This window comes from Macrobrachium nipponense, chromosome 23, assembly GCF_015104395.2.
Source record: "Macrobrachium nipponense isolate FS-2020 chromosome 23, ASM1510439v2, whole genome shotgun sequence".
Classification (NCBI taxonomy): Eukaryota; Metazoa; Arthropoda; class Malacostraca; order Decapoda; family Palaemonidae; genus Macrobrachium; species Macrobrachium nipponense.
In genome coordinates, this window is record NC_061090.1 from 48,598,558 (window position 1) to 48,614,177 (window position 15,620).

Here is a 15,620-nt window from a genome sequence, read left to right on the forward strand (position 1 = left end):
GCTGACTACAGTCATCTCCCCTTGCCGGAGAGGCCAAAAGCTCAAAGTGGAAGAATTTCTTCCACCCTTCTCCTAGTCTCCTGATAAACTATTGGGGATGTTCAGCACTTTCGGACAATGTAGTGCCAACCAGGTGCCAAATGCCAAAACAGGTGAAAGAACGCCAGAGGCAGACAGTTCCAAGGAACACTGTCATTGTCTGATGCGGAGAAAGAGCGGGCCTCCAACCTAGCGCACATGCGCTAGAGGCGAACAAATCGGACAGATAGAGTGTCCGATATGGACATCGCCAGACAGCCTCGAGACTCTACCAAGCTTGAAGCTCCAGCAAGTGGAGGAACCAGTCAGGCTCCAGGCACTAATAAGAGCAAACCAGGAGCCAGACACGAAGAGCCTTCCAGGCGTGAGGCTCTGGCCAGGCGCGAGGCGCCTTCCAAGTGCGAGGCGCCTGCCAAGCGCGAGACGCCAGCCAGGCGCTAGGTGCCATCCAGGCGCCTACCAGCCTCGAAGCACCAGCCAGGCTCCAGGCTTCATCCAGAAGAGATCCATTTCAAGGAAAGCCCTGGTCGTCTTTGAATCAAGTATGATCTCTAAAGCACTTCAAGAGTGGCTTGATGATTCCTTCAAACAGCTGAGTATTAAAAGCACATGGAGTGCGAGCTTTTATGAATTCTTGTTTGTTCCATTACAATATGTCCTAAAGGACATATGAGCTGTCACGTATGGGAGATGCAACTTTGGGTTGACCTCCCATTACACGAAGGATGCCATTTTAACCTACGAGAGATCATTCTCTCTTGATTATATGTGTCTGCGGATACGTTGCTGGGATAGGGAGCCGACACTGATCCTTAACTAGTGAGTTAATTTGTAGTTTAACTTAGTGATTTTTATTGGGGTTTTTGAAAGGAGTTTGGGGATAACTTTTCAAATTAAGCGATAACCCTCGTTTTAGGATCAGGTGATCGGGATCGGTGTTGTGCTCCTTAATTATGCCAATAGGCATAGGTATATTGTCATATAAGTGGATTAGCACCCATTGACAAATGCCAGTAAGGCTCTGCCGAGTAAGTGGATAAGACCCCATCGGCAGACCCACAAGAACTCTTGGCCACAGATCACTCTCTTGCTAAGGTTCTTGAGACGAAGCAGACTCTTATGCAATGGCTAGGAAGTCAACCCTTCGTCTAGACAGAGAGGAACCAAGGTCTATAAATACCTACAATGTAAGTTGTTTACCTGTCTAATCAGTAATTAGCTGTCTCTTTCCCTCCACCAAAGGGTGTCAATCAGCTAAGTATATATCTGACAGGTAAGTTGAATGTATGAAAATGATATTGTTATAATACATAATTACCTGGCAGATATATACGATTGATGGCCCTCCCAGCCTCCCCGCAGGAGACAGGTGGAAGAGAGAAAATCTGGTTCTAGAAGGTAATGGTTCCTATTCCTGCCACCCAGCGGTGGGACGGTAGATCACCTGCCTACCTACCTGTAGCGTGTGCCGCGAAATTCTCATTTCTGTCAGGGACGACGGAGTCTATAGCTAAGTATATATCTGCCAGGTAAGTATGTATGAAACTTTATTGTATTATAACAATATCATTTTAGGCCTACCAGCCGAAAACTCTTGAATCACGCACCTTGGGGGATGCTGGGAGTTCACGGATCAAGGTGTTGTTTTGTTTACAATCGTTACACAGGCGCGCAAGCGTGAATTTCTTTCGTGCCGCAATAAAAAGTATCTGTGACACATCTCGGAAATTATTTCGTCACTTTGACATAATTTTTGTACCATTTTAAATTAGCCGTTACATGGAGTATTATATACGAAAATGTGCACATTTTTATGTAGAATACAACAAAAAAATACTCATGATTGTAGCTTTTAACAGTTTTGAGATATTTTCATATAAATAACGATAAGTGCCAAAATTTCAACCTTCGGTCAACTTTGACTCTACCGAAATGGTCGAAAAACGCAATTTTAAGCTAAAACTCTTATGTTTTAGTAATATTCAATCGTTTACCTTAATTTTGCAACTAATTGGAAGTCTCTAGCACAATATTTCGATTTATGGTGAATTTATGAAAAAACTTTTTCCTTATGTCCGCGTGGTAACTCTTCCGAAAAAAATCATACATGTGATTGTGGTAATGTGTGCACCATTTTAAAATTAGCCATTATATAAAGTTTTATATATGGAAATGTGCGCAATTTCATGCACAATACAACTAAAAACAACCCATGGTTGTAGCTTTTATCAATTTTGAAATATTTTCATATAAAAAATATTGTTATTGTACAATAAAGTTTCATACATACTTACCTGGCAGATATATACTTAGCTATAGACTCCGTCGTCCCCGACAGAAATTCAAATTTCGCGGCACACACTACAGGTAGGTCAGGTGATCCCGCCGCCTGCCGCTGGGTGGCAGGAATAGGAACTATTACCATTTTGAGCCAGATTTTCTCTTCCACCTGTCTCCTGAGGGGAGGCTGGGTGGGCCATACAATCGTATATATCTGCCAGGTAAGTATGTATGAAACTTTATTGTACAATAACAATATCATTTTCATACATTCAACTTCCCTGTCAGATATATACTTAGCTGATTGGCACCTTTGGCGGAGGGCAAGAGACAGCTAATTACTGACCTGATAGGTAAACAACATATGTTGTAGGTAATACAAGTTAATTAACAATACTCTAGTTCCTACCTGTTTAGGCGGAAGATTTCATAGCTTGTGCTTAGAAGTCTGCTTCGCCTCAAAAGCTTCAGCGAGGGTGTGCCCTATGGCTGAGAACTCTTGAAAGGACTGTCAATGGGGTCTTATCCACTTACTCAACAGAACCTAATGGCAATTGACACTGGAGTCTTATTCACTTAATGACAATATACCTATGCCTCTTGGCATATAAAGGAGTAAAATACTGATCCCGAGCACCCGATCCTAACCGTGGATTAGTATATATGATTGAAAGGCGTTATCCCCAAACACCTTTCAAACAACCTAAAAACTCAACACCAACTATTTTAAAATCACACTATATAAAATATAAGTACAAAAATTAATATTAAGGATCAGTCTTCTCTCCTTTCCCCAGCACTGTATCCACTGATACATAAGGTCCTAGAGAGAAGCATCTCTCATATGTTACCCTCACATCTTTCAAGTAATGTGAGGCGAACACTGAGTTACATCTCCAATACGTGGCCGCTAAGATGTTCTTCATTGACATGTTCTTGTTGAACGACAATGATGTAGCCACTGCACGTACTTCGTGTGCTTTTACCCTTAAGGTCTTATATGCTTCACTATCACAACTCATGTGGGCTTCAGTTATAATGTTTCTAACAAAAAGTGCTAAGGCATTTTTTGACATCGCTCTTTTAGGGTCTTTAACCGCACTCCATAAACTTTGATTGCAACCCTGCAACTGCTTCTTCTTCTGCAGGTAAAACTTCAAAGTTCTCACGGGCGGGATAATGTTCTTTCCATTTCATTCCCAACTAATTGAGAAAGCCCCTTTTACTTCGAAAGTCTTAGGCCAAGGTCTCGAGGGGTTTTCATTTTTAGCTAAAAATAAAGGCTTAAAGGACAATACAGCCGAATCCTTCTTAAAACCCACTCTCGAGTCAAGCGCTTGCAGCTCACTCACTCTTTTTGCAGTGGCGAGAGCTATTAAGAAAATACATTTTCTAGTTAAGTCCCGGAAAGTAGCTTTATCGGGAGGTTCGAATCTCTCCGACATAAGATATTTGAGAACCACATCCAGATTCCAACTAGGGGTGAGAGAAGTTCTTAATTTTGTAGTTTCAAATGATCTAATTAAGTCATGCAGATCTTGGTCATTCTCTATGTTCAGGCCCCTATTCCTGAACACAGCTGATAACATGCTCCTATAACCTTTAATGGTTGACACTGCCAGATGAGATTCTTCTCGTAACAAACAAAATCAGCGATTTTGTCTCAGAGGTATCGGAGGAGGACAGCTTCTTCGCCTTACACCATCTACGGAAAACTTCCCACTTCGATTGGTATATCTGCATGGTTGAGGACCTTCTTGCTCCAGCAATTGCTTTTGCCGCTTTGCGAGAAAAGCCTCTCGCTCTGACCAATCTTTCGATAGTCGAAAGGCAGTCAGAGCGAGAGCGTGGATATTCTTGTGATACCTCTCGAAGTGGGGTTGTTTGAGCAGATCTGTCCTTTCGAGAAGAGATCTGGGGAAGTCCACTATCCATTCCTGTACCTCTGTGAACCATTCTCTTGCAGGCCAATAAGGAACGATCAATGTCATCCTCATTCCTTCCGAGGACACAAACTTTCTCATTACTTCCCCCAGCATCTTGAATGGGGGAAACACATAAGCGTCTATGCCCTTCCAATCCATGAGCATGGCATCTATGGATAGGGCTCTGGGATCGTCTCCCCAACGAACAAAAGTTCTCCATCCTTCTGGATAGGTATGTTGCAAATAGGTCTACTTGAGGCTTCCCCCAAAGAGACCATAGTTGCTGGCAGACCTGCGAATGAAGGGTCCATTCTGTTGGAAGGACCTGGTTCTTTCTGCTTAATCTGTCCGCCTTTATGTTCTTTCCTCCTTGAACGAACCTTGTCAGGAGTCGTATCCCTCTTCCTTCTGGCCAGATCAACAGATCCCTTGCTAGTTGGTAAAGGGAGAAAGAGTGTGTCCCCCCTTGTTTTTTTATATATGCCAGAGCCGTGGTGTTGTCCGAGTTGACTTGGACCACCACGCCTCTGACCTCGTTCTCGAACAATTGCAGTGCCAAGTGTACTGCTAAAAGTTCCTTTGCATTTAAGTGCCAGGCCTTCTGTTCTTCTGTCCAACTGCCTGACACCTCCTTCGTCCCTAGTGTTGCTCCTCACCCCGTGTCCGAAGCGTCTGAGAACAACACTAGGTGAGGGTTCTGAAGGGACAAGGACACTCCTTCGTTCCTTCTCAGCGGTTCTAACCACCATCGTAAGTGGTTTTTGATACTCTCTCCTATGGGAAAGGTATCCAAAAGATCTCCCTTTCTTCTGTTCCAATTCCTTCTTAGATGGAACTGCAAGGGTCTCATATTCAGCCTCCCTAGAGAGATGAACTGCTCCAGCGAGGAAAGGGTGCCCAGAAGACTGAGCCATTCCCTCGCTGAGCTTTGTTCCTTCTCTAGGAAGACCGAGATCCAACCTTTCGAAATCCTTTCCTGGGAGGATACGCTCGAAAACCAGAATCCATCCGAATCCCAGATAGACGATAGTCTGACTGGGGATTGTGTGAGATTTCTCGAGGTTTACAAGCAATCCGAGAGATCTGATCAATTGAAGAGTTATCTCTAAGTCCTCCAAGCACTTTTGTTTTGTCTGTGCTCTTATAAGCCAGTCGTCTAAGTAAAGAGATATCCTCACCCCCTTTAGATGCAGCCATCTTGCTACGTTCCTCATCAACGCCGTAAACACCTGAGGAGCCGTCGAGAGGCCGAAACACAAAGCCCTGAACTGATAAATCCTTCCCTGTACCATGAACCGAAGATATTTCTTCGACGAATGATGCAGGGGGACGTGAAAGTACGCATCTTGTAGGTCGAGGGAGACCATCCAATCTCCTGGACGGAGAGCAGAGAGAACTGAATTGGATGTCTCCATGGAGAACTTTGTCTTCTCCACGAAGCGATTCAATGCACTCACGTCCAGGACCGGCCTCCACCCCCCGAGGCTTTCGGCACCAAAAATAGGCGATTGTAAAAACCCCGGGAGTGCGGATCCTGTACTATCTCGATGGCCTCCTTCTCCAACATTTGCTGAACCAACCCAAGGGTCTCTCTCTTTACAGGGTCTTTGTATCTCGCTGACAGCTCCCTCGGTGTCGTCGTCAATGGAGGTCTGTTTTTGAAGGGGATGAGATATCCTTTCCTTAGAACTTGTAGGGACCAAGAATCTGCTTTCATTGAAGCCCATGCTTCTGAGAATTTCAGAAGCCTGGCCCCTACTGGTGTTTGGAGGACTGGAACCTCATTTAGCGTTCTTCCTCGGAACTCTGATGGAAGATCTTCTTCTTTTCTCCCCTCCTCTCTTCCTTGGGGCTCGGCTAAAAGTTCTACCTCGAAAGGTCTTGGCTCCCTCTTCGAGACAGAAGCAGCTGGTCTAGGCTTCTTAGCAGAGTGTACCAGCAAATCCTGTGTTGCCTTCTCAGTAAGCGTATGGGAAATGTCCTTTACCAACTGAGAAGGAAACAGCTGTTTAGATAGAGGGGCGTATAAAAGAGAAGCCCTCTGTACTGGAGAGACTGCTTTGGTAAGAAATGAACCAAAGACAGACCTCTTCTTCAATACGTACTCCTGTCCCGAACAGGGATGCCACTTCAGCCGATCCATCCTGCACTGCCTTATCCATACATGCCAAAACACTATGCAAGACTTCTGGTTCCAAAAACTGAGGGTCTTGCGTCTCCTTGGCCAAAGCCCCAAGGGACCAATCTAGGAAGTTAAAAACTTCCAAGACATGGAATATTCCCTTGAGGAGATGGTCCATTTCTGACATTGTCCAGCTTGTTTTGGCCGATGGAAGTGCATGTCTCCTTGCCAAATCCACCAAGGTCGAGAAGTCTGCTTCAGCAGATGAGGGAAGAGAAAGTCCCGTAGATTCTCCTGTGCTATACCAAATCCCTCTCCTTCCTGATAGCCTGGAAGGGGGACAGGTAAACACAGTCTTTCCCGCCCCCTCCTTGGTTTTAAGCCAATTTCCGACCAACTGCAAAGCCCTCTTCATTGATATGGTCGGTTGGATCTTCATGAAAGAGGAAGACTTTGCAGCCTTCGTACTCGAAAATAAAGACCGAGGAGAAGGAGGGGCAGCAGGACTCAGAGACTCTCCAAATTCTTTTAACAAGAGGGCTCTTAATGTCTTATAATCTGTAAGACCTGCCCCCTTGTTTTCTTCAGAGTCCGAGACATCTTCCAATTCTGGTTAAGTTCTATTCAGAGATGAGTGTGCGACTGGAGGACTCCTCTCTCGGGAATGTAAAGGGCTTGTAGCAACACCGACTGCAACCTGACAAGGGCTACGGCACCTTGAGTCTCTGCCAGGAGAAGGCCGATGTTTTTCTTTTACACTAAGGCCTTCCTGACAAGGACGACGGTCGCCTGTGCGACACCTTTCGTCCTTACCAGGAGAAGTCTTTAAATGTCTTTCCCTTTTTCCATGATCAATTCCTTCCCAACAGGGGCTACGATCGCCTGTGCGACATCTAGAGACCCTGTCAGGGGAAAATTGATCTTGAGAAAAATCCCACAGAGGAGCCTCCAAGTCCGCTTCAAACTCCGATAACTCGTCCGAATCATATCCTGGATTGTATAAATCCTTGCGCCTGCCTATCATATGATGGATGTCAGGCGCTCGATATTTGGAAACAGGCTTAGGTTCTTCAGCCGCTTTATGCCTGGCTTCAGGCGCTTTGTTTCTTATTTCAGGCGCTCTAGGCGCCTTGCGTCTTGTTTCAGTATCCTCAGGCTTTCCAGGCGCCTTGCGCCTCCATTCAGGTGCTTCAGGCGCTTTGCGCCTTGTTTCAGGCGCTTTGCTTCTCCTTTCAGAAGCTTGAGGCTCATTTCAGGCGCCTCAGGCTCTCAGGCGCTCTACTTCTCTTATCAGACGCTCCAGGCTCTCCAGGAGTTTTACGTTTCCTTTCAGCCGCTTCAGGCGCCTTGCGCCTCATTTCCGTTATTTGAGGAGCTTTACAACCCATTCAGGCGCTTTCCAGGAGGTTATCAGAAACTCCAGGCACCTTTCAAGCAAAACTTCACTTCAGGCGCTTTGCGCCTCATTTCAGGAGTTCGTCCGATTTCGGGAGTTTCAAATTTCCGCCTCGATTCAGACGCCTCAGGGGCTTTCCTTCTAGTAGGAGATTTATATAGATATCTATATGTATCTTCTCGCCTTGACGGCATTTTGCGCCTGACAGTAGCCTGACGTCTGGCTGGCGCCAGACTCCTGGCAGGCGCCTCGTCCGAGCTCTCAGAGAGTTCTAAAGGACGGGATCTTTTAATCGGAAGAAATCTATCCTTCCTTCTAGGAGGATCTGATTTAAAAACTCCTACTAGCGAAGATATCTGTTTTTGCATATCCTCCAAAATCTTCGTAGCTACATCCTTCTTTCCAATCTCCGACGAAGGAGAAGGAGCTTCTGAATAAACCTCCTTCCTTCTCTTTTCTGGAGGATATTCTTCCGGAAATTCCTCAGGGCTTGAATAAAATGACGGAGACTTCCAAGATCTCTTCGAAGGTCTCGACAATCTATCTGAACTCCATCCTTTTTTAGATGATGAATCAGACGAAGAAAAACACTGCTTAAGGACGTCTTTCCAACGACTATCCTTGGCAGCCCGGGACGTAACTACAGGATCTGCCGAGGGGACGCCTGACCGGTGGGGATTCTCTGAAACCTCCCTGCGGCTTTCGACATTTCTTCTCCACTGGGCTTGGGAGCTTGAAAGAGGTCTAGGCCTGGGAGCGAGACAGAGCCGATCAGACGCACCCTCCACTTCACTGGGAACACTTTCACTGCACTTACCTTCCAGTTCCTTAATTTTTTGCTCCATATGCTTAAGCGAAGCTTTCAGACTCGCAATTTCGGATGTTGAGCTTGCCGAGTCAGATAATCGGGAAGGTAAAGCTGTATGGGAGGAAACAATTGGGTTAGCAATAGGCAATAGTCCGCTAACTGGCTCGTTAGAGACCGACCTACTTACACTTTTGGAAGAGGCTTTTCTAGCAACTTCCATTCCTCCTCATTCAAATCCTTGCACTCATCACATGTATTCAATTGCGAGCATACATTCCCTCTACAATTTTTACAAGTGGTGTGAGGATCCACCGAAGCTTTCGGTAGTCTCACATAACAACTCTCATTCACACACACTCTGAACGAAATCGAAACGTCAGACATAATGAGAAATTCCAAAACCAAAATCAGTCCACAATAGCGTATGCCAAACCAAAGATCCAATACGTCACCAAATAGCAGTCCAAAAGATCAACGGCGTAATGAAATTTGAAAATCAAGTCAGGAGGAACTAGCAAACGATGTTACTAGTACCAGCGACAGAGAAAATCTGGCTCAAAATGGTAATAGTTCGTATTCCTGCCACCCAGCGGCAGGCGGCGGGATCACCTGACCTACCTGTAGTGTGTGCCGCGAAATTTGAATTTCTGTCGGGGAAAGACGGAGTCTATAGCTAAGTATATATCTAACAGGGAAGTTGAATGTATGAAAATGATGTGACAAATTTTCAACCTTCAGTCAACTTTGACTCTACCGAAATGGTTGAAAAACGAAATTGTAAGCTAAAATGCTTATATTCTAGTAATATTCAATCATTTACCTTCATTTTGCAACAAATTGAAAGTCTCTAGCACAATATTTCGATTTATGGTGAATTTATGAAAAAAATAACATTTTCTTTACGTCTGCGCTGTAACTCTTCCGAAAAAATCATATGTGCGATTGTGGTAATGTTTGCCCCATTTTAAATTAGCCGTTACATAAAGTTTTACATATGAAAATCTGTGCAATTTCATGTAGAATACAACTAAAAATAATTGAAGGTTGTAGCTTTTCTCATTTTTTAAATATTTGCATATAAATCACGATAAATAGAAAAAAAACCACGTTAGGTCAACTTTGACTCTTCCAAAATGGTCGAAAAACGCAATTGTAAGCTAAAACTCTTACAGTCTAGTAATATTCAGTCATTTATCTTCATCTTGAAACAAATTCAAAGTCTCTAGCACAATATTTAGATTTATGGTGAATTTAAAAAAAAAAAACTTTCCTTCCCTCCGTGCGCGGATTCTCCGCCACAAATCTCCGAAATGCGTACGTCCCATTCTTGGAATATTTGCTCCATTTCATATTAGGCATTTCATAGAGTTTTATACATGAAAATATGCGCAATTTCATATAGAATAAAAAGGAAAATATTTGAAGGTTGTAGCTTTTCTAATTTCCGAATAATTGCATATAAAAAAAATATATAAAAAAATTCGACATTCGGTCAACTTTAACTCGTCAGATATGGTCAAAAACTGCAATTGTAAGCTAATACTCTTACAGTATAGTAATATTCAATCATTTGTCTTCATTTTGATAGAAATTGGAAGTCTCTAGGACAATATTTAGATTTATGGTGAATTTTTGAAAACGGCTTTTTTTTACGTCCGCGCGTTACGAATTCATGCATCATTTTGTGATAATATTTTCTCTGTGTTGCTTTTATCATTTTACAATGTGTTATATACCAAAATGATTGCAATTTAGTGTACATTACAACGAAAAAAAAGGTAACTTGTTACCTTTAACCGTTTTGCGCACAGCGCGATTTGAATACAATTATATATGAAATTTCGTTTTTGCGCTATCATATATCGCATTAAGTATATATGATAATGATAATTTTTTTTATTTCTGATGGTTGCATACTAAACTTCAGCCAATGACAAATAAAGGAGCCAAAAATGAACTCTTAATCTTGAAAACTAAGCGCGCTGTGATTTTTTGAAAAAAATATTTTTTCCGCTTCAACGCTCGCTCCGAAACACCTCCGGCACACGGGAGACAATTTTTATTTTACCGCTTCGGCATTTAAGGGTTAATGGAAAGAGGAAGATATGCAAATACAAATGGTGTAAGAAAAAAATTCTAAAAAAATTGTCCTACCTTTCACAGGAAATTGAAAGTGACAACCTTATGTGGACCATCTTTTACAATACACTCATATATTTTCCAAAGTTACACATATTTTTTAATAGTTCTATTTTGTAAAATTGTAATTACAACTTACACATCATAAAAGATAAGAATTAAAATCAGTAATAAATTATGAGTATATTTGATAAAATATTTACGAGATTTACAGATGCAGTAACTTTTTGTGAGGTATACGTATATGTATTTTCTAATATTTCTTTGCACTTTTCTTTGCAAAATTACAATTGTATAGTTGACATACTACCATAAAAGATAAGATCTAAAACCAACAGCAGTCCCTGGGTATATTTGAGTAGATGAATAAAAAGACATCATAGGATAGACAGCGGCGATACATTCCCCTCTCAAGTCTAAAACCATAATGAGGGTCCCTCTGACTCCCAACTCCCCGAGCTGAGAGAGTACAGTTGCCAAAAGTTATTTATGGACCATTGAAGTGCTATGAACATCTTTCCTGCTAAATTCATCCAAATCGTATGGCACATAATAATAATACCCACTGTGAGCTAGCCCGTCCACCACCTGAAACCTGCTTTTGATACTCATATGAAGTCTCTTTGGAGAATTAATAAATTTTCATTATACATAACTTCCACTGCCACTGCTGAAAGCAACTTAAGAAGTGCAGCATTGACGTTTGAATTGGGGGAAAAAGTATAGTATTAGTATTATACAGTATTGTATGATAGATGCATTTAGCTAGAAATGGAACTCAGAGTATGTACTGTAAATACAAGAAAATTACTACCAAGTATAGAATATGCATAAGTGATGAAAAGCACTAAACTTCTATCCCTGCACCAACAGGCAAGGAGATATAAACTATCTTTAACCGTACGTAAGTATCCAAATTATAAATTTTATTATGAAAACTTAAAAGTACTGTACATGTTAACCAGTGAGTCAAGTGCCAGTGAAACTTGATCCTAAAGGTTTTGTCAATATGAACTTAATGAACAAAAGTGGCTGGAGAGTGTGTTGGGGAGATCATATTGCAAATGTGGAAGTTGCTAAGAGGTGTACTATTGTTCATTGACTGGAATCTGAGAGATTTTTAATGGTTTGAACTTCAAATTAAAGAGGAGTGAGAAACAGCTCAAGTTAGCCTACAATAGTAGTTGATGTATATTATTAGTAACAAGGCAGAGACCAGTAAGAAGACTAAGAAAGACATCAATGAAAAGCTGGAACAGAAGAGAATTTAGGCAGAAAATGTGCATAACAAAAGTCTAAGAGAGTACCACTCAGTTAATGCGTAGCTTTTTATGGGAAATCACAATGAAAGCATAAATATTAATATTGCTCAGTTCTCTATGGGAAAATCTACTATGAAAGCTTTAAATAATGATAAGTTTCAGCATTTAGGATGACCCCAGGTCATAGTAATTAATTCTTATAACAGTTCACAATTCTTGGTTTGGTTTCAGATTATAATTATACTTAAGTTTTATGATTAAAAAAAATATTTCTTGAATTGATTTCAGAAGAATTTTATTTTTGATAGAAATTTTGTAGAAAGTACTTCATAAAAGTGATTGAAATTACAAGGGCCAGTATGAAAACAGTATGGAATTGGAAAATACTTTATTATGACTACAGTTTATATTACTGTACAAAGTTTTTTCTGGTAAATTAAAACTTTTGCCATCTTACAGGTACCCTGACATGACAAGTGACCACTTAACTGCACTACTGCTGTTGAGAGGGGACTTAGGTCGACTGGAAGTTCGGCAGCGAGTGGCCGAAATTATGGAAGAAATGAGAACCCAAAGAACTGGACCGTCCCATAAAAGCATTTTTTCTCACATTCATATATCAACATCATTGTTTACTTAAAGTTAACATAATTTTAATGAGGCTTTCCTTTGAGTTTCATATTACTGATAAAATGAGCATAATCAGTTGTAATAAATTGCATTCACAGGATTGATTAGTTTGTAAATGTGACAGGACTAACTAGGACATTGAACCAATTCTGTTATTCACTCATTTCAAAGAAAATTCAGTAAATCCATTCCTATTATGCTGAACTAAGAGCTGAATATGTTGGCTTATATGATATACTATATATTTCTGCATATAAGACGACCTTTAGATAAGACAAGCCCAAAAATCATGGCAAATTTCCATGAATTTATCTCATATCTGTAGTATAGGACGACTTCTAAATTACAAAACGATTATTTGAAAAAAAATAAACAGTACAACTATATTAATAATAATGATGACTTAAATAAAGGTTGTTTTGCTTGTTGTATCCAATAACAGTATTACTATTATCATATCACTGTTGTATTACAGCATATAAATATCGTTATGTTTATCATTTGCATTTGATATTGTTTACATTCTCAAAATCTCGGCTGATTTGAATATTATCAATATCTTCATTGCCATTATTTGTTAGAAGAGATATAATTCAGAGATACCTTATTATCACAAATTAACAAAGTTTGGTTGAAAAATTGCACATATTACCGTACTTTACTCCATTGTATAAGCATTAAGTAGATGTGATTTCTCCAGTTCTGAACATCACTGCCGTCTGGCGGTTATCTGTTTTATTCAGCCTCAGCTATAACCTGCAGCTTTAATATACAAGGGAGGAACAAAAATGTATTTTATTTTTACTTATGGAAGCCACCATTGTCTATATGTTTTACATACAGAAGGTCGCGATGAAGGGAAACTATTGTTTTGTTTACATTTCATCGCCATTCTCAAACAACCGCTGATAATAATACAATAACGAGTGATAATTATCGTACACAATTACCATTCATATGATTGAATTGTTCAAAACAGTTACAAACAGCTTTACGTGCTTCCTCACTTGATGTTTGCTGTGTTTTGTTATCACGTATAAACATGGGGGAACATGAAAATAAAAAGTGTCATGAAATTATGATTTGTACGATATCAACGATGAAGCCGAAGTCGTCATCGACTAGTTAGAACCAGACTGGAATCCCTGTGATGGTGGCACGTGACCAATCGTGTGATGTGTATAAGAAAGTTTTAATGAAAAATTAATATAATGTTATCCTAAATGTTATTACCACTGTAATGACACTACCATTGAAATTTCTAAAAGATGAAGGTTGCTGTGACCCAACTGTAACTCGATGTTTACATTTTCTCAGCTGGGATAACATAGGGCTAGATAAAAGTCTGTTTCATTGATTTCGAATTATTCCTCAAATAGGCTATTTGTTATGAAGATATACCAATAATATGTTAGGTAAAAATGGTTTTATTACCTTTATTTCATAAAGTGAATCTTCATGTATGTTGGTGGTTAGGTTATAGCACCGAGGCCAAGGCTAGCCTATGATACACATCTTGGAATTCAAGGTCTGATCTTTAGTATTGCAGTATAAGACGACCCCCAATTTTGGGGGGTGAATTTTAGGATTTAAAGGTCGTCTTATACGTGGAAATATACGGTACTTCTTTTTCAAGTTTAACCTGTATGATGTAAGCAGTTGGTTTCAGTGATGGTCAAAAAATTAAATTAAATGCTGGCAAACACAGTATCTACACAGGTTATGATTATTATTATGGAACTCAAGGAACTGTTGGTTACTGATTTAATATTCTTTACCTTAAATTGAAGCATACTAAATCAAACCATTGTTTTGTTGCTGCACAGGAAATCACAAAGATCTACCTTGAAGCCAGAACACATAATTAGGTACTTCCTGTTAAAATATCATTCTTATGGCAATACATAGAAGGAAACATGATTATACATGAATATACTTTATTAAAATATCCAAGAACATCCAGCTGCTTAATAAAGAGGTCATAATTTGGATGGAACCTGTAATGACAGAAAATAGATTAGAAAATATTTAAGGTTGAAGGAAGCTTATTGATTTATCAATCTATTTTGATATATAAATTATGTAAAAGCTTTCCAATAATAAGGTGGTCCCACAGCAAATGTTTATTGTTCCTTAACCCTTAAACGCCGAAGCGGTATTTTAAAAATCGTCTCCCGTATGCCGGCGGCGTTCGCGAGTGAGCGCCGAAGTGGAAAAAATGTTTTTTTTAAATCACAGCACGCTTAGTTTTCAAGATTAAGAGTTCATTTTTGGCTCCTTTTTTTGCCATTGCCTGAAATTTAGTATGCAACCATTAGAAATGAAAAAAAATATCATTATCATATATAAATATTGGGATATATAACAGCGCAAAAAAAAATTTCATAATTGCATACAAATCGTGCTGTGAGCAAAACAGTTAAAGCCGAGTTAATTTTTTTCGTTTTATTGTACACCAAATTGCGATGATTTTGGTATATAATACATTGTAAAACGATCAAGGCAACATAGAGAAAATATTATCACAAAATGATGCATGAATTCGTAACGCATGGACATAAAAAATTTTTTTTTTTTTCAAAAAATTCACCATAAATCAAAATATTGTGCTAGAGACATCCCTTTTGCTGCAAAATGAAGGTAATTGATTGAATATTACTAGACTGTAAGTGTTGTAGCTTACAATTGCAGTTTTCGACCATTTCGGTCGAGTTAAAGTTGACTGAAGGACGAAGTTTTTCTATTTATCGTTATTTATATGAAAATATTTTAAAACTGAAAAAAGCTACAACCATGGGTTGTTTTTTGTTGTATTCTGCATGAAATTGCGCACATTTTCATATATAAAACTTTATGTAACGGCTAATTTAAAATGGTGCAAACATTACGACAATCGGATGAAAAATTTTATGATTATTTCGGAAGAGTTTTTTTCGGAAGAGTTACCGTGCGGACGTAAGGAAAGAGTTTATTTCATAAATTCACCATAAATCAAAATATTGTGTTAGAGACTTCCAAT

The 15,620-nt window shown here is 39.9% G+C and overlaps 1 protein-coding gene across 1 annotated transcript in view; it reads left to right on the forward strand.

Annotated features, from left to right (window-relative positions):
• LOC135197799 (exocyst complex component 3-like) overlaps positions 1-14,737 on the forward strand; it is a 161,024-nt gene extending 146,287 nt beyond the window's left edge. Inside the window, exon 12 of the mRNA XM_064224928.1 lies at positions 12,431-14,737. Within this exon, the coding sequence (XP_064080998.1) occupies positions 12,431-12,611 (181 nt within the window). The 3' untranslated portion in view covers positions 12,612-14,737. The remainder of the gene's footprint in view (positions 1-12,430) is intronic.
• Positions 14,738-15,620: the final 883 nt, after the last annotated feature.